The 22,603-nt window shown below is 46.3% G+C and overlaps 1 protein-coding gene across 8 annotated transcripts in view; it reads left to right on the top strand.

The window, feature by feature from the left end:
* The window catches only part of LOC147611807 (Glycosyl hydrolase family 47 protein), an 89,073-nt gene that overhangs the window by 26,173 nt on the left and 40,297 nt on the right, over positions 1–22,603 (top strand). For 7 of the 8 annotated variants that reach the window (XR_015263594.1, XR_015263595.1, XR_015263596.1 and 4 more), the window contains exons 2-9: positions 3,841–3,960; positions 4,073–4,165; positions 7,813–7,899; positions 8,023–8,113; positions 8,232–8,287; positions 11,194–11,266; positions 11,539–11,648; positions 11,736–11,786. Coding sequence is in view for 3 of the 8 variants with exons in the window: in XM_086783650.1 (XP_086639776.1) it covers positions 3,841–3,960; positions 4,073–4,165; positions 7,813–7,899; positions 8,023–8,113; positions 8,232–8,287; positions 11,194–11,266; positions 11,539–11,648; positions 11,736–11,786 (681 nt within the window). In the remaining 5 variants the exon portion in view is untranslated. Of the gene's footprint in view, positions 1–3,838; positions 3,961–4,072; positions 4,166–7,812; positions 7,900–8,022; positions 8,114–8,231; positions 8,288–11,193; positions 11,267–11,538; positions 11,649–11,735; positions 11,787–22,603 lie in introns of those variants that run through there. The other variant, XM_086783651.1, reaches the window with a different exon arrangement.

The following is a 22,603-nucleotide window of genomic DNA, read 5'->3' as shown; positions in this document are numbered from 1 at the left end:
GATGCATCCTAGTGGCGAGATTGAAGGGGTCTTTGCCTCAACACCCTCTTGGGCTGTAAAAAACCATCATTATCAGGGGCCTTCTCTTTCTCTTTACCTTTGTCCTTGCCTTTAGCTATGTCTAGCATTTGCGAAGCCACTTTCCCAACTTTGGAGGCATTTTTATCCAAATTCTTGGACCCAATAGTCTCTTGCTTATGAGTGGGCTGAACCAGGGGAGAAGGTATAGCAGTGGCTGGAGGGGGATGCAAGACAATAGGGCATTCAGAGGCCAGATGCCCGTACTTATGGCATGAAAAACAAGCACCTGCAAAAATTCCCCATTTCAATTCAAAGTACTTTTGGCCCATTGGCAAACCTTCAACCTCGACTGCAATGGAGGGGAGGGTAGGGGTATCTGTGTCCCACAAAATACAGAATCTATTACGATTCCCATCAGGGCGAGGGGGGCAGATAACTTGGCCCAGTGCAGCGGCCAATCCTGGCAATTCTTCTCGCATATAGTTTGGGAAATTAACCACCTCCACCCAGACAGGACAATGATGTCGTATGAGACTTTGATAGTCCTTATTGGGGGACCATGGCATAGCATGTACCATTTGCCTGCCATAAAATAAAGGAGAAAATTCAAGCACACGCTGCTTCTGCAAGGCATCGGTGAGGTGAACTTGAGTGCGCTCCTTGCGCTCATAAGTGGTTAACAAGGTTGCATCTGAAGCCATGATGAGGGAGAAGAGAACAAGAAAAGGAAGGGAAGGGGTATAAAACAGGAAATAACACTGGCAACACACACACAGAGCAACGGGCAAAGGACCAGCAGGGGATGAACAAGGAAAGGGCAAAATATTTATGAGCAGGGAGCAAAAAGACAACAAACGGGCAGGGAGGGGCGAGCCCTTCTTGAACGGTGATTTGCATGTGGAGGTCTATGTATCTCAGCCTCATGGTTTTGTTCAGAAGGGTGAGGAAGCCAAAGTGTACAAGTTATGGAAATCTTGGTATGGCCTTAAGCAGGCTCCCAGAGCATGGTATGAAAAGATATATGCATATTTAGATGCACATGGGTTTTGTGACAGTCCCATAGAGAGCATCCTCTATGTTAGGAAGATTCAAGAGGATTTGTTGGTCATCGTATTATACATTGATAACATGCTACTCACAGGTCCCGACGTTGAGAAGATTTCAGCCTTTAAGGTTGAATGACAGGCTTCTTTGAGATGTCAGATTTAGGTCTGTTGCATTACTATCTGGGCATTTAGTTCACCGCGTGATGATGTTGATGTAATCAAAGTATATATAGAGACTGCTGAAAAGGTTTAGTCTTGAGGATTGTAAGCTTGTGGCTACATCTGTTGAGATAGGTGTGAAGCTAAGCATTTAGAATTCAGGTGAGTCTTTTGATTGGACACTATATCAACAAGTTGTTGGATGCTTGATCTACTTATGCAACACGTGACTAGACATTCAATATGGGGTCTCACAATTGAGTAGATTTATGCATTGCCCAGGTACCAGGCATTGGTAAGGTGCCAAGTGGGTTTTCCGCTACCTTTACAAGGCACTTAGTTCCTTGGATTGTTCTATCCTAGGGGGGTGAGTCATAGGTGCATGCCTTAGCGATTCGGACTAGGGAGGATGTTACAACACCAAAATGTCCACTAGCGGGTTTTGTTTCTTTCTTGGTGGTTTATGCATATCATGGCTCAGCAAGAAACAACCCAATAGTGGCCACATCTAGCTGAGGTTGAGTACAAGTCAACATTTGTAGCTACCATGGAGTGTGTATGGCTTAGACGCCTTTTGGCAGATCTTAGTGTTGGACAACAGTCCTCCACTCCCATCTACACCAACTCTTAAAGCACATTGGCAATTGCAAGGAATCCAATGTTTCATGCTTGCACAAAGCACATTGAGGTGCATTACCATTATGTCAGGGAAAGGCTTCGTGCAAGAGAGATCAGCTTGGTGTATGTCTTTACACATGACAATGTGGTAGATTTGTTCATGAATGTGGTAATTAGGGTTAGAGAGCACATAGTTGAAGCAACAACTATGGGGGATCAATCAAATTCATGGTGTTTGGTAGTGTATGCAGACAGAGAAAGCTAGCGATGAACTTGATTAGAGATAGAGAGAGGGTATATGCACACCTCAATGATTGATTTGATAAAAGCTTTAGGGAGTACAATGCTTTTTATAGGCTTTAGAGCCTTATCTTTTGACACAACACACACTAGGGCATTGACACGTGGCAAGTGCCTATGACATCACTGCTTATCACATTCACACATAGAATGGCTATAAGAGGTTGTTCACACACATAAACACACTAAGCCATCTAAGGGCTGTTTCACACACACGTGGACACAAACACATACAAGGGTTGGTTTACGCATTCGAAGCTCCGAGTACCCAACATGAAGGCTCTTTCTTGTGAAAAGCTTGAAGCTTTCTGCAAAGGTTTAAGCTTATTTGCTTTTGGGGATTGATAAGCCATATCCTTGTACATGTTCACATCATCACTCCAAGTGGGTTTTGTAGACATTTATGTCATGGGCAGTGGTGTGTGAACACTCTAGGACAAGCCAAGGCACATTTTTCCCCACTAGGAGGTTTTTTACGCGTGCATAGGAACACCCTCTTATTTCACTTATATCTTTGTACTCGTTTCTTTGTATAGTACACTCACTTCAAGGAAATCTAATTGAGCTATGTGCCATCTCTCCCTCGCGATTGCGTCACTTTGTGTGTGCGCACGCACGCGCTGTGTATTGTTGCTGCTAACCCTAACAGAGGTCCATCGGGAGGGTCGGCACGTTACGGTCCCAATGTGTGTCTTCTCCCATTTTTTTTCCCCGATTGGCCATAGGCCCAAGATCCTCCTTTAGCTACCATTTTTCACTGCCCGTAGGCCCTTCTTATCCACCTGTAGGCAATGCCACGGACGAAGCAGGTGTCTCCTCTCATTTTATTCTAAAGTGAATGGTATTTTAATTGTCAACTGATTAAAGGACTTGTTATTGTGAGCACAACAGTAACAAAGAAAGAAAGTTATATTAACGCCTAAAAAGGCCAAAATGACCTATGAGACCAAAAGATTACATCATGTCCATGGAATTCATCATCATGGGTACTCCCAAAAAAAGAAAGGAACAAGAGCTGAAATGCCAAAGCTGATCCCAATACAAAGAGTGTCAAGCTCTCACATCACCCTAAAATATCCCGCTAAGCTGACTGGCGGGAGAAAGTTCTGTGGTGGTGGGAAATGATGGCTCTGGTCCTTCTGTGGTGACGCGAGCGTGGGCTGGGGCCATGGGGTCAGGGCGTCGGGCTTTGCATAGCTCGATGGCTTTGTCTAGTGTCACTCCTCTCGGCCGGGATCCTGCATCAACCTGGAGGTCGAGTGTAGTGGGTGGATCTGCTCTCGGAGTCGTAGTTTGGAAGAATTCAGTGAGAGCTCTTGGTGCTGGTCCTTAGGTGGGTGCAGCTAGAATGAAGCAAGAGTAGACTTGAAATGATCGCCTCTACAAGCTCTTCAATTTAATTTCAGTAACTCCAGTAACTTGCTTTGGTTTTGGATTGTTGTGTTGCTCCTGGGTCTACACTCATCAGAATGAAGCAAGAGTAGACTTGAAACGATTGCCTCTACAAGCTCTTCAATTTAATTTTAGTGACTCCAGTAACTTGATGGTTTACTGTTTCTCATGAGTTGGTCATGTCTGATGACAGTAGGTGCACCGGTCTCTATCTTGTTAGATGCATCGGCAATCGCAATTACATGTAGTGATGCATAATACATATGTTGCTGTAGAAATTACAGTTCGCCTGATTTGATGGCAGGTCCGAGACATGTTCTATCACGCTTTTGAGGGCTATATGCAGCATGCGTTTCCTCTTGATGAATTGAGGCCTTTAAGCTGCACTGGAGAAGACTCCCTTGGTGGATATGCATTAACTCTGGTAACTTAAAGTAAATGTTATTTCAGATGATACTTGTCCCCATTCATAATAACAAGGATCGCGTTGATTTTTCAGCTTGTGGGTTGAGGTTTTTTATATGAGTGCTACTCAGGTAGATTCCTTGGATATGCTTGCACTCCTCGGTGATCGTACTGGTTTCAGTGCTGCTGTTGAATGGCTTGGAAAAAATCTACGTTTTGACAAAGTAAACATCCTTTTCCTGTATCTCACACAACAGTTTCTTTGTTTTCATTAGACAGTAATTTTTGCAATGAATGCTAACGGGTATAGAACCTTTAAGCTAACAAAGGAAAACCTTCCTACCACACTTCCTGTCTCAGCTTCCCTAAAAAACCAAAACATTTGATTCTGGGGGTAATGTCTTGCTTCTTTTGGCATTGTCCTTGTTGCTAAGCACGGACATGGTCTAAGGTTGGTTCTCTTTTGTAGGGTATCTTTTATTTCATAAGAATTAAAGCCATTTCTCGCAGTATATCAGCTACCTGGCGAGAGGAACTTTCTGTACTAGAGCCAAGTCACACCATACACAGTCAAAATCAGATAACTATGTACCAATAATCTCTCCTGATGCTTTCCAAATATAGAGCCTTAGGCCTGCAGGTCCATACCAGCACTGAGTGTTATTGCTATCAAAAGGCAACACCCAATTTATAAGATATTATTGAATAGCAGCTTCCATGTAGAATAATGAGTCCAACATCAGTTAACGCTGGTCAAACCCTGCTCAGTGTTGGTCAGTATGAGTCAAATGTTGCTCAAACCTCAGCGCATGCATTGGTCAATTCTGGCAAAACTACACAAAACTGGACAAAAGTTGTCAAAAGTGGTCAAAAATGACCAGCAGCAAACCACACCACATTGATAGATGATGCTTCACCAATAGATTGCAAACTCTCAAATGTTGAAAATAATGAAATAGATCCTCCTCATATATATATATATATATATATATATATATATATATATATATATATATATATATATATATATATATTTTTGGGGGCGTTTTTCACTTACAGATTACACAATAAACTTAAGATTTTTCTGCTTTTTGGTTCCACTTATCAAAACCAGTGAGAGTCGACCAAAAGGGACTATCTTACAGAGCTCTTGCATTTGACTATGATATCATGACTTGTCCGAGTCAAGTAAGAGTGGACCAAAAGGGACTATCTTACAGAGCTCTTGCATTTGACTATGATATCATGACTTGTCCGAGTCTGAGTCTGCCCTGCATCTCCGGAGGTTTGACAGAAACTTAGTACGAAGGGCTTTGTGTGAATATATGCTCTTATGTGTGTGTGTGTGTGGAGTGCGTGTGTGAGAGCATATCTTGATAGAAAGTTTTACACCCACTATCAGGCACTGATGACGTTAGTGGGGATGTCGTAGTATCTAGTCCTTACTTATGCATACTGGAGTCGATAGTTATATAGTCTTGTGGGTTGACTACCATGAGTATATAACATGCACGTTCCTAAAAAGTGAATTTGGGCATGTTCCTGGATTCATCTAGTTATGTATGATGACATCCTTCTTGTTAGACATCATCCCCTTGTTGCTGGCTTCCTGTTTGGTGTCCTATTTTAGCCTCCAAGACTGACCATGTTAGCTATAGGGGCTGGTCACCCCTCACATATGTTTTCCCATATTATTCCCCATTTTATGGAGTCTTGGGCTTTTTTTCCCTAGTCGTGGAGGATCTTTTCCCTAGTCGGCTTATTACGATTGTACATCTATAGCATGCTAGATAGTGACTGCATAGTGAGCTACATATGACTAGGATTAGCTTTTCATTTCAGTTTTTCTTTCCATGATACTCAGGACATGGACTCATGGGCAAATTTGGCCTTCCGTAGACGTTAAATATATCTTTTCTTTTCTTTCTTTCTCTCTCACACACACATTAGCACACCAAATGATAGAGAAGAACACTATTATTGCTATTCCATTATTGCATGAAGAATACACGATTACATTGATGATGAAGATGGTAGTTGTTAGATTCAACCAACCATTCATGTGAACAACATCATCCATGCCCTTTTATATTATCCCACAATCGTGCACACTTGCACCTCTTCATATTTACTTACACCCATCATCCATCAACCTTAAAATTGTGCATCCTAGAACTAATACATAGTGACAAATGTAATATGCTGCCATAGGGCAATACTAGGATGGACCCCCACCATGTTTGGAATGTCATGGGCCATCCAAACATGACCAAATATAATACTAGATATCCCTCCTAAATAACCCAATGGTGCCATATCCGTCCTTTGAGCCCTCTAGGGAATCCCAATGGCACCATATCCCTTCTATGAGACCTCTAGGGTATCCTAATGGCACCATATCCCTCCTATGAGTCCTCTAGGGCATCCCAATGGCATCATTTCCCTTGTATGATTCCTCTAGGGCATGTATCTATCTACTTTTTGTACAACAACCCTTAATCCATCTTGGCCTTGGAGGGCTTGATCTATATATCTATTTATCTACCTATCTATCTATGTACCTAATTATGTATCTACATGGAGTAATTAGTCATTGCAGAACAAGCCTATATGTGGTTCTTGATACCAGTTTGGATGCCATGGAACCTGCGTTTGTTGAAGTTCATATATTCGGCGACATCTAACGGTCATGCAGGGATGAGCGTTCCTGCCTGAAGAAACACAGAATTTCCAGTTCAAGGATGATCATGCTGCTGACATTGTACACAATGAAGACATGCACTTGTCGGCACTCGATTACTGCTGACTGTATTATCCAAGTGCTATAGGTTCAAGAAAAATCTGAAAACCTGCTTTCGGTTAAAACTCATTATTGCCTCTTGATTGCATGCTGAAATCATTTGTCGATATAGACTGGATGCTCTCTTTGCTTGGCATCCAATGGTAGAGGATGGTTGAAAGAGATGGCTGATGTGAAGCTAATGAGAAAAACTTGGAGCTGAAATCCCATGCTAGAGACTTGTGCTGATTTGGAGGATTTGAAATAGATAAACTTGGATTTTGGTGGTTGAGTGGGAGTTTTCTCTGGGCTGAAATGATTCTTGATGGTATATACATAAATGATTAAACAAATAAAACACACGTGCACACGCACACACAGGGTTGACATGCTTGTATGGTTTTTATTTTAATTGCATGATTTGGACAAGGATTTACTCTTGGGCGTTGATGACATGAGTGGAGATGTCATAGCACATAGTCTATACTATGGATGATGGAGTGGACTCATGGAATCAAGATTGCTGGTTTCTGTTAAGTATGGAAAGAAACTTGAACTTTTCATTGGCATATCATTTTGTAATATTAGTGGACATGCAGATTCGTTTGAAGTCTTCATCCAAGTATTGCAGCCAGTGGCTTCATATTAATTCTTTCTATTTGCCCAACCAGCTACTCTATGTGCGCATGCACTTGTGTGTGTGTGTGTGTGTGTGTGCGCGCGTGCAGGCGCGCGCGCGTGTATTTTTCTTTAGTTCTAGGGTTCATCATGGCAGAGTCTGCAGGACAAATTTAGTTTGATGGTTTATTTATGAAGATTTTTCTACTATGGTGAGATATCCTTATGCATGAACTTGCATCTACTCTATTGGGCACTGATAATGCGAGTAGGGAATGTCATAGCACGTTGTCTATGCTTTGCATGATGGAGTTGATGATTTGAAGATTTGTGTGTAGACACTCAGGGAATCAAGGTTGCACTCTGGTTTGTTAAGTTTGGGAAATAACGTGAAGTTTCTAATCATTTGATATTAGTCTAGATGACAGGAGGTTTGAAGTGTAATTTATGAGTGTATCTGTTTGGTCTATGTAGAATAAGACTGTCTCTGTTTTTGAGACAAATATACGCATTCTGGGAGGTCTCTTATCAGCTCATCTTATTGCAAAGGATCCTGCCACGGTGAAGTTTTTCTTTTTATTTTAATGACATATTAAACTATTTTTTTGCTCTTCTAATTGTTTAAGTGGATCCTTTGAACTTGTATGAGCACTTCAATTCACATGTAAAGTTTATGTATTGCAGGGATTGCAGGTGGATACCTATGACAATGAGTTGTTGCATCTTGCGGAGGATCTAGGCCGAAGGCTATTACCTGCTTTTGAAACTCCCACAGGTTTTGCAACTGTTTATGGTCTTTGTAAATAATTATTTGCACCAATTTATTTTTTTTAAGTAATATGGTCATTTAATTTGCTTCCTAATGCCATCTGAGTTCATATCGGTAATTTCAGGTATACCTTATGGTTCTGTGAATCTTTTCTACGGTGTTAATGATCATGAAAGCAAGGCAAGGAAACATTGTATTTTTCAACCTAAGTTTGAAATTTTTAAGGATCTGTTGGACGTGCTTAAAAGGGGTGTTGAGAGTAGTAGTTGTGATAAGTCTTAAGAAATTGATACCAAGAAACAGCATGAAGTAATTTGTGTCATTTCACCTGCCACATGATTGGGATGCTTGAACTTTGCACATTAAAAGTTGGAATGAAAAGATGAAGCACTTTGACATAAGTGTGCTTGCTGGCTTCCACAATGATGGCTTGAAGTGTGAAGATGTGGTCCAATGTGCAGTGATCTTGCCCAAAGCCTGTGTGGCCCATGGCATGGATCCATTGTCTCTCTACCCGATCACTAAGATGAGCCTCAACTGCTGATCCAAATATTCTTGCCATGAGATGGCCTACCATAACGACTCTGTAGTTTTGTGTGCGAGAGTATATTGTTGAAGTGAATAAACTGTACAAACTCACAGAGAATTTTTTCTAGATTTTCTGAGTATTGAACCATGTGGTTAGCTATTGTGTTCTCAGATTTCGGGTTGTGAATAGCAAGGGAACCTTGTGTAATTCCTCTTCCAAGTGCTGAAGTTAGTGGGAATAGGAAACCGGTGTGCTAATTTCTGCTATTCAGGATGCTTTTGATGCTCTTTGGGGCTGGTTTTACTGCTTTTCAGAACTAGTTTTTTCTCCCTTGGCTGGTTGCTCCAAATGATCTATAGAAGATTTGTGTGGATGTAACCGGGGAAACACTCAACTATTAATTCAATTAAACTTGCACATACTCATAGTTGCATTCGGTACTCATACTCAACCTGGTGAACGGTACACATGTATTCATAGTTGCATTCGGTACTCAAACTCAACTGGTGAACGGTACAATACTTTGTGCACTGTGGGATACCGTACGGAGTGTTCCGTACTTTGCTGTACAAAATGCGCAAGCTTCTGTATAAACTCTGAAGTTCCTATTTGTCCTAGACCTTAGCAAGCAGCCGCTATGCCTCATCCATGCATCCCATATGCTTTACTATGCAACCTGCACGTATTATGTGTACATAATTGTTTGCAAAATACCATATTTTATATTATTCAGGCCAGAAAAAAGAGTGGCATCCTCAATGCACCTTTTTTTATTTATCATTACTTTTGTACTTATTGAACACGTATCGTACGCATCATACGCATCGTATATTACATTTCTAACCACCTTGCAATCATTTAGGAAGAAAAATTACCAAGATCATCAAAACCATTTTCACGGACAAAGATGGGCTGAGCTCCCTCCCCACCTTCTTTAGGTACCTTATTACCAAAAGGGAGTATTTGTAGTACAAGCTTGTGTGTGATCTTCACATCACCAGGTTTGCAATACAACAAAAAGAAATGAATACATTGAACAAACAATACTTTGTTGTTGTCTTTGGAGATCCATAGGTTCCCAGATCTCTCTTCAAGAGCCTTCCAAGGTGGCCAAAAGATCGTGTGAGCAGCAATACTTTCTTGCTACTGGTTCTCATACCTTTTATAATCTTCACCAAGAGCCTTCAATGGTGTTCAAAGGACCCTCATTGCACATATGCTTTCCATTACTTGGTCAAGCTCTTCAAGATATTCCTAGTCTTTCAAACGATCCAAACTCTTCAAATATGTTTCAAGAGTCTTCAATAGTGCTTTAAGAGTCTTCAATTAGTTTGGACAACCTTCCACACAGGTACAAGTCAATGACCTCAAGAACAAGTGGAGGAGTTTCTGTAGGTTCCCAAGTAGCTTTGCCCTTCTCTAAACAGTCCCAAATCAGCTTCCAAAGCTGTCCGTAGGACAGCCATCGGGCAGCTTCACATGCCCCAAATCAAGTCTTATAGTAACTTCAGATGTTCAATAACAACAAATTAGGGTTTTTGCAAAGTAGCCATAGATTAGGGTTTGTGTGCAGCATGCGACTCTGTTGCTTGCTCTCTTTCATTTTCTATTTCTGTTTCCTATGGGATAATCTCGAATCCTTCTATTTGAGATAGGTAGGTTTTTCATCTGTGGTTAGCCCTCTTCTGTCCCTATCTTTGTTCCTGAGAGTCTGTACCTTTCCATTTTAGGGTTCACCTTTTCTTGCTATTGGCCTGTTTTCTGAAGATTTCCCGATTTGGAAATCAGAGTCTTGTTCTTCGTTGGATGCCCCCTTTCAAAGGATGAGTTGAGACATGCATTGCAGGCTCTTTCACAAGGAAAATGTGGTTGTGAACTGGGCATAGTCGGGCCTATCTTTGTTACAATCACTAGGGTGAGACATAGAGCCTTTGTAATGGGATTGCTCCTTCCCATCGGTTGCTAGAGCATTTTTTGGCTCTCTATTGTGCGGGCCATAGAGACAGGGCCAGAGATGCACTTTTAGGACGTTGGCTACAGCTTGGCTTTGCACTCTCAGGCTTTGCGGATCTTTGGGAGGGATTATTTGCTGAGTATCAATCTATCAATTGCCTATTTCTTGAAGCGATATGATTGAACATATGAACTAGAAATAATTTTTGGGGCTGTCTCTTAGGTAAATTACTAAGCATTCTCTTCATCATTTTGTTTGAATGAGGACCCCTTTCTTGAAAGGCACAATGCTATTTTGGGCAGCAATTCTTGCATGGGTATCAAAGGGAGCTACAAGGGCACCCTTGTTTCTGTTTGGCGGGTGGAAGCAAGAGACTATCATGAAGCAGTGTGCCAGATTTTTGCAAAGTAGCCTTAATGTCCTGTCCCCCAAATCTAATCTGGGAGTGCTCTATTATTTCTTCACAAGGCTTGTGCAAACTACTAAACAAGGCAATCATAAAACATGCTAGAACTTTTATCGTGCTCCTCTTGGGAATATGAGTAATTGTAATGTGTTTTCTTGTAACGAGCTTCAATTTACAAACACTTTTTCTCTTAACAGGTGACATCTACAGCAGGTGGTGGGACTCTAACTTTAGAGTTTGGAGTATTGAGCCGCTTGAGCAAGGATCCAGGTAAACCTATAGCAACCATAGGTTCTCTCATTAGAGCCTCTCCTAGCTATCTTGATCCTGCAAGGTTAGCTATAAGATCAAAATGCTGACTGGAGTACATGCAGTCAGCAAATATGTGGAACAATGTGGTTACTTTTGGTACTGGGCAGCAATGAATCTCCCTTGAATCTTAAAGCACCGGATTTTGTTGAAATTCTACCATATGCCTTTTTTAGTGATAAAAAAAGTGTGCCTGGTTGACCACTTTGTTCTAACAGAAAGTTTGCTAGCAGTGTTTGAGACAGTTGCCAGAAATGCAGTCAGAGGGTTGTGGGCACAGCGGTCACAGCTTGGTCTGGTGGGAGCACATATCAATGTTTTCTCTGGAGAGTGGACTCACAAGGTTATTTTAGTGTATGTAGCTTACAGCTTCAAGACTTGTACATGATAGTTTTTGGCTGAGGTTCAAGTTTTGTTACTGTGTTAACAGGATGCTGGTATCGGCACAAGCATAGATTCTTTCTACGAATACCTATTAAAGGTGAGCCTAATACTGGTAATGAAATATGCCAAAATAATTTCTTGACTTTTTTTTTAAACGGGAAAAAGATCCTTCTACTAGTTAATGAAAAACAGCCACAAAGGGCTAAATACAACCACGAAGGGCTAGATACAAACTCGCCTCATGTACAGGGCGGGGATCAAATAATCAAAAGAGGGGAAAGAGACACTTCTCCTCTGGCTGGCTGCTCTATGAGGAGAAGGCTATCTCGGGGACAACCACACAGGTGGTCTGTAATGCCAAGTGGGGTCATCACCTCTATTAGTGATAAAAGGGCCAGGCCACCAAAGCCTCAAGAAAGCTTCCTGCCGTTTCCTCATGCGGTCAGAGCTCCTTGCAACTTTTCTCACTGGCCGTAGAGGGTATGTATGATATCAAGCCAAATGCTTCTGATAGACTCGGTGGAGTGTGGGTACCCTCAGTGGCTTCGCTGCATCTAGCTCGCCATATGTGCCAGGCTGCGATGCTACTGCAAAATTCCCATCGCTGGCATGAGCCTGGTCGCCAGTGATCTGTAGGTGGGGCTGTAATTGGTACTGCCGAAATGCGGTGGTGAGAGACCTGAAGGGGTAGCCCTCCCCCATCCTCCTCGTGAGCCCTGACCACCTCAGCCTCTGTGGCCCAAGCGATAGTGCCCCATGTAATGATCCGGGTCGATGCCCTGTCCATAGTGAAGATGCGGAGAATCTGCCGCCAAACGTGCTGAGCCTTCGAGAAATCCCAAAGATAGTGTCATTGAGACTCCTCGGGGTGGCCGCACCTCGGGCAAGCTACTAGCCTACCTCCAACTGCAAACCAAGTGCTGACTGCCAATCTCCTGCGTGCCATTAGCCAAAGAAAGAGGGTTGACTTTCTAGGTCGAAAACTGTCCCAAAGCCTCTTCCAAAAATCTGAGAGGAAGCGTTGTGAGAGGCCCTGTGGCTGCCAGTGTGCTACTGCTTCCGGGGAGCCATCAATCTTTGGCATCTGGATAGTGCGGCCTAGCCGCACTGTATATGCAAAGAAGGGGGCATCCAGAGTCTCCTTCCGATCAGCGGGGTCATGCCAAGTCCACTCGCCTGGGTCCCACTCAAGGCGCGTGAGAGGTCGGCACTCCCATATCCATAGCCGCCAGAATCTCTCCCTAGCCACCTTGGCAGGTGGTGGGTCTATGTGCCACTCCCAAGCTTGAAATCCAATCACCCTCACCCTCTGTAAGGTGCAGCCACATAAATCCTCTAAGGGGAGCTCAAATCTCTCTAATCTGCCATGAGACCCCTACCCTCATCTGCCCCATGGACTGCCACAAGAATATCATGCCTGGTAAACACGCCTAGCCACACCGGTGGAGTCGGGTCTGGGATAGGAGTCAACCACTCTTGAGGGATAGCTGAGTCCATGTTGATGCTGAGCCTATCTCTGCCCTGGATTGTTAGCAGTCATCTCTTGTCTGTACCATATTACTCAGTAGGGAGTGAGGGCCTTTGTTGTGGGTGTGCCCGCCCGAGTTAGGAGTAGTCTCCATTTTTTCCTCATTTTTCCATGTTCTTCCCTATTTTTTTCTTGGTCGTGGGGGATCCTAAGAGCTGGCCGACTGGTCTTTCTCGTGGCCGCTTTGTTGTATTGCTGGCCGACCTGATATGGTCTTGACTGACTGGTTTTGTGCTGGCCGACTGGAGGTTTTTCAGTCGTGGACCTCTTCAGTGGCTGTCCGCTGTTTTTTGGGCTGGCCGACCAGCAGCCTAGGGTATCCTTGCTCCCCCACTTCCACTTGTACCAGATCTTGTTGTATATAGTAGAGTTTATATAGCTTCTCTCTCTCTATACTTCTGCGTTTTCTTTCTCACAGCAGTTGTCTCATTTTCCGTTGTGCATTCCAACGTGGTATGAGAGCCCCAGGTGGCTTGAAGCTTGTAGACAGTGAGAGCTTGAGGGTTTGCTGTTTTTTGGTTTTGATTGGAGAATTTTTGTGGGCTGTTCGGGACTTGGAATTTATCACTGTTTGCAGCCTCTTCTTCATTTTTTTCCCCACCCACGCTCCCTTCACAAGACCTTGTGAACCCTTGAGATGGCATATTTGCTTGAGATGGCTGAGAAGCATGTGAAGATCCCCACTCTCCCCACATTCTCGGTGGATCGACAGTTGGACGGGACCAACTATGGCATTTGGAAGGTAATGATGGAGTCTGTCTTGGAGTCTTATGACTTGGCTGATTTCATTGTGGTTGGTGTTCCACGGCTAGAGTTGGAGAACGGGGAGCTTTTACCTTCTACTAGGAAAGAATGGGAGGCTCAGGCACAGTTATGGGATCGTGTCAATATGCCGGAGTGCGTTCTTTCATCTTCCTTAATTCCACACTCCAGGTGATTAATCATATCAACCATATGACGCTGGCTCGAGGAATTTGGCAGCACTTGGCTTCTTTGTATAACAAGGGATCACCCATGAAGCAGATTTCCTTGGAAGTGGAGATGTGAGTGATGAATCCTACAAAGACCTCGACGATGTGGGACCACATCAACAAACTCCAGGCTCTTCAGTTGGAGGTTCTTCAGGCTGGGAAGGAGATATCTTCAGAGGTCATGGCCATCACTTTGCTGTCTCATCTGACCTCTCAGTATTTAGCTTTCTATTCCTCTTTAATCACCAGTGGGAGGCTCAGCACCATCACATGGGAGGAGCTTGTGCCTATGGTTTTGGAGCATTTTACAAACCCTCCATTGGGCGGAGGTTCTAAGGCCTTGATTGGCCAACGGTCGAAAGGCCGCAACAACAACAACAACAAGGGCAAAGGGAAGTCCTCAACGGAGAAGTCTTGTGAGAAGAGGCCCGACTTAGAGCGTGATGCTTTGAAGGCCGAGCAGACCTGTAACCATTGTGGCTAGAAGGGTCACTATTGGAGGAAGTGTCCTCAGCAGAATACTGAGAAGAGTGCTGATTCTTCAGCTGTAGCTGCAAAGACTCCAGCTTTTGTGCAGTTGGAGATTATGGACACAGATGCTTCATCTTCTTTGAGCAGGGAGGTAGTTGGTCTCACCGCCAGGGATACTTGGGGGTGGATTCTCGATAGTGGTGCTACCAGGCACATGACTCCTTCCCGAGAGTTATTACAGGATCTTTTATGCCAGATAGGTCACATCTTCATTGGTGACAAATCCACTATCCCGATTCACAGTGAGGGCAGGTTGGAGATTATTCCTGATGGCAAAGGGGGGAAGCATTCCTCTTGAGTTCCTTATGTCCCAGCTCTTGGTTTTGTTAGCGCATGAGGTTTGCAAGGCTGGCATAAGGGTGGAGTTTGATGAGCATTTTGTTGCTCTCCGAGACAAAGCAAGAGGCAAGGTTGTTTGGGAAGACGGAGTGGAGAATGGGATTTACAAACTCTCAGCACTCTCTTACAAGTCCTCAGTTAGGTGATTTGTGGCAGTTTTGTCATGGCCACTTGAATGTGGATACGTTGCGGCGGGCTTTCCAGTACCAGATGGTGGATGGCTTGCCAGATGTTGGCAACAGGCAGGGACATTCCAGTTCTTGCGTTCGTGTGTTAGAGGAGCCTTTACAGGTGAACTATGCTTTAATGTCTCATATCATTCGGGACAAAGAGCCCACTTTTGTTAAGGAGTCTCGTTCCCAGGAGACTTGGAGGAAAGCCATGCAAGTGAAACTTGAAGCCATTGAGAAGAATAACACTTGGGAGTTGGTTCTGAGGCCGTCAAAACAGTCAGTCATTGGTGTCAAGTGGGTCTATAAGACCAAGTATACGTCTGATGGGTCAGTGGACAAGCACAAGGCGAGACTTGTGGCTAAGGGCTATGCTTAGCGGCCTGGCATCGATTATGAGAATATCTTTGCACCGACAGCAAGGATGACCACGATTCGGACAGTTCTTGCCCTTGTCTCTTCTCAGCAGTGGCCGGTGTATCAGATGGATGTAAAATCTGCGTTCCTGAATGGTGACTTGCAAAGGAGGTGTATATTGAGCAACCTCCAGGCTTTGAGGTTTCGGGATCCAAGGGGATGGTTTACAGTTTACGGAAGGCCTTGTATGGTCTTAAGCATGTTCCCAGGGCTTGGAATCAGAAGATTGATTCCTTCTTTCTACGGAAAGGTTTTCAAAGATCAATTGCAGATCTTAACTTGTATCTCTTTCGGGAACGCGATATGGTCACTTTGATTATCCTTTATGTGGATGATCTTATTCTCACTGGCAGTCATGTGGAGCACATAGCTGTGACGAAGGTTGCCTTGTCAAAGGAGTTTGAGATGACCGACTTATGCTTACTCCATTTCTTTTTGGGATTGGAGATTTGGCAGACCCAGAGGTGTTCATGAGTTGCTGGAGACCTTTGGGATGGAGAACTGCAAGCCTATTTCTTCACCGATGGACCCGAATACCAAACAGTTAATGATCCTTGTGAGCAGGTTGATGCCTCCTTGTATCGGAAGCTTGTTGGTTCATTGATTTGGTTGCTGAACACCAGATTGGACTTGAGCTTTCCAGTGGGGTTGTTGAGCTCATTCATGCAGACACCTTTGAAGACTCATTGAAACGTAGGATTGCGGATCTTGCGGTATTTGCAGGATACGAAGGATCTTGGACTCTTCTATGACACTAGAGGGGGAATGACGGACCGAGTCAGACTCCACGGTTGCAGTGACTCAGATTGGGGAGGAGATCTAGACACGAGATCTACATCAGGCTACGGATTTACCCTTGGCTCAGGAGCTATTTCTTGGAGCAGCAAGAGGCAACCAACTATTGCCTTGTCTTCTACAGAGGCAGAGTACCGGGCTGCTTGTGGTGCTGCTTGCGAGGTTGTGTGGTTGCGGAGGTTACTTGGCGAGATTGGGTTTCCACAGAAGGAACCCACGGTCATCCAGTGCGATAACCAGAGTTGTATAGCTATTGCTTCGAACCCAGTCTTCCATGCCTGGACCAAGCACATAGAGATACAATATCAATTTGTTCATGAGAAGATTTTGGCTTGTGACATCATAGAGGACAATGCAGCGGACCTCTTCACAAAGTCTCTACCTCAGGTGATGCTTCGGCAGCACTCTAGCTCACTGGGGTTGGTTCCACATCCAGGAGGTGAGAGGGGGTGTTAGAGTCATCTCCTATCTGTACCATATTACTCAGTAGGGAGTGAGGGCCTATGTTGTGGGTGTGCCCGCCTGAGTTAGGAGTAGTCTCCAATTTTTCCATGCTCTTCGCTATTTTTTTCTTTGTCGTGGGGGATCCTAAAAGCTAGCTGACTGGTCTTTCTCATGGCCGCCTTGTTGTATTGCTGGCCGACCTGATATGGTCCTGGTCAACTGGTTTTGTGCTGGCCGACTGGAGGTTTTTCAGTCGTGGACCTCTTCAATGGCTATCGGCTGTTTTTTGGGCTGGCCGCCCAGCAGCCTAGGGTGGTATAAATACCACCCTTGTTCCCCCACTTCCGCTTGTACCGGATCTTGTTATATATAGCAGAGTTTATACACCTTCTCTCTCTCTCTCTATACTTTTGCGTTTTCTTTCTCACAGCAATTCTCATTTTCCGCTGTGCATTTGACAGGATCCCTGTCAGGTCTCTCTCTTGCACCTCCGGGGGTAACTGTCTGTGTGCGACCTAGTCTCTAAGGGACCTGGTAGGTCCTATGCTCACCGCTCCCCATGATACATGAGGTCGGGTCCCCAACATGTGGCCGCTGGGTAAATGGATCAAGGGGTTCTAGACCAATGGTTGCCAAAGTCGCTCCTCTGAAGCTACCGGAGCTAACTACCCAAGGGCCAGCCTGAGGTGATCCCAAGCTCGAAGTAAATTGGCAGAAAATCTGTCCTCAAAAGCTGGACTAAAACCGCGGGCCCGCATCACTGTGAAGATCCATCTAATACTCTGCGGCCAAAGGCCCCCTAGACTCGGGGTGCGGGCTGAAATCCGGACCAAGAAGAAATCCTTCTAAGGCTCTCCATCGGGAAGGAGTCATCGAACAATTAGCTTGCTCAGCAAGGCATGGCATTGAATAGGAGGGTCAATGAGGCCTAGCCCCCCCTCTACGTCGTGGTTGAATGATCACTCTCCATGTCACCTTGGCCCTGGTAGGCCTCCCGTCACAACCGGCCCATAAGAAGTTCCGGATCAAACGCTGTACCTGGCCAATACAAGCTTGAGAGAAGGCCCAACACGAAGTGATGTACCACATAGTAGCAAGAAGAACCTCATTCGCCACCACTACTCTACTTGCTAGGGAGAGTCTCACAGAACTCCAATATAAAAGCTTCTTTTGAATACTGAGAAGAAGAGGGGCGAGCTGTTGCTCAGGAGAAATATCAATGCCCACCTGGCATCCAAGATTGCAAACGGGAGTGCCCCTCAGGATCCACCGGAAAGCCTCAACTGGGTGCCAAGTCAGGGCGGGTGCGAAACCACACGACTTGTGCCAGTTGATCAATGCTCCTAATGCGCGACAAAACATCTCGATCGCATCTGCGAATCTCTGGGGATTCCCCAAGAGAATGATGTCACCATCCCTGGAGAACTCCCAAATGTCATCATCCAAAATAATAAAGGGAGATTGCCCACTAGGTGATGCATACATTGATGTACTAGGAGCAAAATAGCATATAGCAATGTAGAGATATCTGCCCGTCTCTGCCCTCAGTCTAACCCACATGTACCTAGCCTGCTCATCTCTGCGGACTATATGTATGAGTGGCTGCAGCTCCTCTCTAAACAATACTGCCACTCCTCCTGAGCCCCATCCTCTATGCTCTTAAATGAGTCTCCTGTCTACAAGCTGTCTCCCATCAGTATCCACTAACATGTGGCATGGACTGTCCAGGAGCCTGATGCGTCTCACAGTAGAAGATGATGTCCCTCCCAGTGAAACTATCCTCAAAAGCCCCTACATCAAGGCGTAGAGATCCATTACAATTCCAAGTAGCAACTTTGAGTGTAGTCCCATAGGTCTCGCGCCGTCATGAAGAGCGCCTCTCCATAATCACCACTCTACCATCTCTATAGAAGGCCACTTTCCCTTTCTCTCGGGCTGCCCTTATCTTGGGCATAACTTCTTTCATGTGGGCAAGTTGCGAGAGTGTGAGGTCATCTCCAAGAAATATTCCCGTCTTCTTGAGTGTAGGACGTCTCTTCAAGAAGTCCTTCTTCACTTCCATGGAGGGGAAACGAATGATAAGTGCTCTCTCCTTAGAAGATTTGCCACTACCTTCTCTCTTCTTTCCCACTCTCCATGCCTTTGTGTGCGTGGCTTCAATGCCCATCATAGAGAAGAGCTCCTTGGTTTCCCCTTTCGCATCATCACGGTCTTTTAGACCGGACACTCGTACATGTAAGGCCCGGGTCTTCCTCCTTTGCTCCTCTTCAAGGGTCATGTTGATGATGGTGGGAGTGGGGATGGGTGGCGATTCTTTACCTTTCCCTTTCTTGGCGACCTCGATCCATTTCTCCGCCTCATACCATCTTCTTTTGTGTCTCTGTGATCACCTCCACCCATGAAGATGTCTTCTCTTTATGTTGCTCCTCCTCCTCTCGAATGATCCTCATTCGTTCCTTGATGGTATTCAGCTCTTCAATAAAGGAGGGCTGAAATTTTCCATCCTCAAGCTTGCCTTGTGAAGTGGCTTCCAACTCCTTTTTGAGGGCTGAGATTTCAGCCGCTTGACTTTTAGCATGCAATTTGGCCTCCACTAGTTCCTCCTTTAAGGCTGAAATCTCAACCTCTTGCTTGGATGTTCTCTCTTCGAGCTCTTGGATTTTGTCAAATCCCTTCTCGAGTTTAGAGAGGCGGTTTATGATTGCGGTAACGGAAGAGTCGACCATCTTGTTGTTGTCTTTGATAATTGTGCTGAGCTTGTCCTCCACCTTCACGAGCTCCTCTTTAACTCCGGTCTTGGCCATGACTTTTTGTAGTACTTCGCACAGCCAATGGACTGGAAATTAATCCATGACACCTTCGCGTAGCGCGAAACAGCAGCAGCAGGGGAGGGGGGGGGGGTGGGGGGGCAAGCCATGTAGAGAAAAGAGAAGAGATTCAGCAGAGAGAGAGTTATGTTGCTGCCTTGGGGGCCTGACGAAGGAAGGGAGGGAGGGAGGGTAGGTGGGTGGGTGGGTGGGTCGGTAGGTGGGCATAAGGAGGCAGGGGGCGGGCCAGCCCAGGCGAGGCGGCCGAACAGCGAAGAGAGAGAGGGAGAGGGAGAGAGAGAGAGAGAGGGGGGGGCGGCAAGCAGGGGCGAAAAGCGAAGAGAGAGAGAGGGCAGGGGGGCTAGCGGGAGGGGGCGCAGAGGGGGGGGGGGTGGCCGAGCAGAGGCGAAAAGCGAAGAGAGAGAGAGAGGGTAGGGGGGCTAGCGGGAGGGGGCGTAGAGAGGGGGGGGGCGGCGAGCAGGGGCGAAAAGTGGAGAGAGAGAGAGAGAGAGAGAGAGAGAGAGGGAGGGCAAGGGGGCTGGCGGGAGGGAGGGCTGGTGCAGAGGGGGCTAGCGGGAGGCTGGCGCAGAGGGGGCTAGCGGGAGGGGGCGCAGAGGGCGAAAAGAGAGAGAGAGAGAGAGAGAGAGAGAGAGAGGGCAGGGGGGCTAGCGGGAGGGAGGGCAAGGGGGGCTAGCAGGAGGGGGTGCAGAGGGCGAAAAGAGAGAGAACTTTAGTGGAGACATCGATTTTTTAGTAAAGCTAAAGTAAATGACCATATAAGCTCACACTATTGTCATATTTTGGTTGTTAAAGAGTTAAACAACTAAAAAGATATTCTAAGAAGTAAATTTAATTAAATTTATTATTAATGTAATATTTTTTTATCATGGAAAATCTCTCATCTCTTAAATACCTCAGAGGGACTCTTCCGCAGCCCCCTCGCCCGCCCCTGAGGATACCCCCATCAAGCTTTCTCTTTCGCCAGAAGAGGAAGCGAACCTTGCCGCAGAGGTGGAACGCCTCCAGGCACATTCCACCATCTGCCGTATAGTCGGCACTCGCCCCAGCAGAGGGGAGATCCGGGATCTTCTCTAGGCCCGCCTGCTTGTTTGCAGATGTGGGCAAGATCCTGGAGGTTCAGCTACTGGGCCGTGGACACTACCAGATCGAGTTCGAGACAGCCCAGAGCATGGCCCAGGTCCTTGCCCTGAGTCCCCTTGACATCAGGGGCGCTCGGGCATTCTTCAGACCTTGGCAGCATGGCTTTGACCTAGCAGGGAGAGCGCCTTTTCCATGTTACAGTTTGCTTCCCTGGACTCCGTCGCGAGTACCTTCCGCTCCTTTCGAGGCTAGGAGCACTGGTGGGCTCGCTGCTTGAGACTGGCCCCACAGCAGCTTCAGTGGTGGCTAGAGCAGCTGGGCCACCTTCGGTCAGAGTTTTGGTTCTTGACATCTCCTCCCTTCCGAAGGTCATTCAGTTACCTAGGATAGGGGGGGGGGGTGGATTGATCAGAGAGTGGAGTTCTCGGGGCTCCCGAACCAATGCTTTATTTGCAGGCAGGTCGGCCACCTGGCCAAGGCCTGCCCTCGCAGGAGACCCCGACCTTCACCGCAGCAGCAGGCCCCTGATGGCCCGCCCACAGATGTGGCTCGGCAGGCAGCCTCCGGGACACCTACTCAGCCCACAGAGACCTCGGAGTGGCAGCCTGGACAGGGGCGCCGTCGAGGGAGACAGCCACAGCAGCATGCCCAGAGACCGATGCAGCAGCAGCCACAGTCTCAGCATCACTGGGTTCCCGTGAGGAACAGCTTTGCTCCCCTCCAGGAGGAGACCCCGGCGCCGACTGAGGACCAGGAGATGCCAGCACCCCCTCCTTCGCCCCCACCCCCACCCCCCCCTCCCCCGTCCCCCCCTCCCGGCTCGCTTCCACCTTCGCCTCCTCCCGTCCCCGCTCCGGTTTCGGCAGCGGCTCCTTCTCCACCCCCTTCTCCCCCCCCTCCTCCCCCCCCGCCCGCCTCAGCTCCCCGGGAGGCCCTGGCAGTCCCCTAGCGCTCACCTGCAGTCCGGAGGGCCCTGAGCACCGACCTTGTGAAACGAGACCCAAGCAGGGGTCACCCCTTCCTGGACTCACTTCTCCAATTAGCACTTTAATATACACTCTTAAAAGACAATAGCACAAGACAAAATAGCAAAAAAGTAATTAACAACTCTGAGCATAGATAGATGACACCACACTGAGGCCGGAACGGCCCCCCCCCCCCCAAGGAATGATATTATTACTTGGGAGAATTTGTTACAAGTACACGGGCCCAAGGCCAGATTTCCAGTAAGCAATGCACAATGAAAACAAAGTATCAAACCCGAATATGTTTGTTGATGCCGAGTCTGCAATCACCAAGGGCTGCCCCGTCCATAGCACCTTCCAGAGTCACACTCCGCGTGCAATCCACCCGTCCCTGGCACTACGGATCACGCCGTGCCAGTCCTAGCGATGGGGCACCCTCACGGAGTTGACTCGGTGAATGGAAGAGGAGTCCAGACATAGGAGAGCAGGAGAATTCCTCGTTCTTCGCGATGAAAATCTTCTGGAGCCACCGTACAGCCAGTAGGAAGAGTGAAACAACCTGGGCCACTTGTAGGGAATGCGTATGACCTAAATCCACGCGGAGAACCCCACTGGCCTGACCTGAATCACACGTGGGAGTGAAGAGACCTGTTGCTGGTCTGAATCACACGTGAATGCTTGTACTGACCTGAATCACACGGGGAAGTGAAGAGGGCACCTGCTAGCTGTTTTGAGTACACACGTGAGAGAAAAAGAGAGCTGTCCAGACCTGAATCCACGCGTGGAAGTGAAAAGAGAGAAGCTGTACCATTCAGTCCATGGGAAAAGGGTTCCAAAGATGCTGTA

Source organism: Cibotium barometz, chromosome 46 (genome assembly GCF_041138505.1).
Source record: "Cibotium barometz isolate CiBa-2024 chromosome 46, ASM4113850v1, whole genome shotgun sequence".
NCBI lineage: Eukaryota > Viridiplantae > Streptophyta > Polypodiopsida > Cyatheales > Cibotiaceae > Cibotium > Cibotium barometz.
This window is presented reverse-complemented; position numbering and strand designations above follow the sequence as displayed.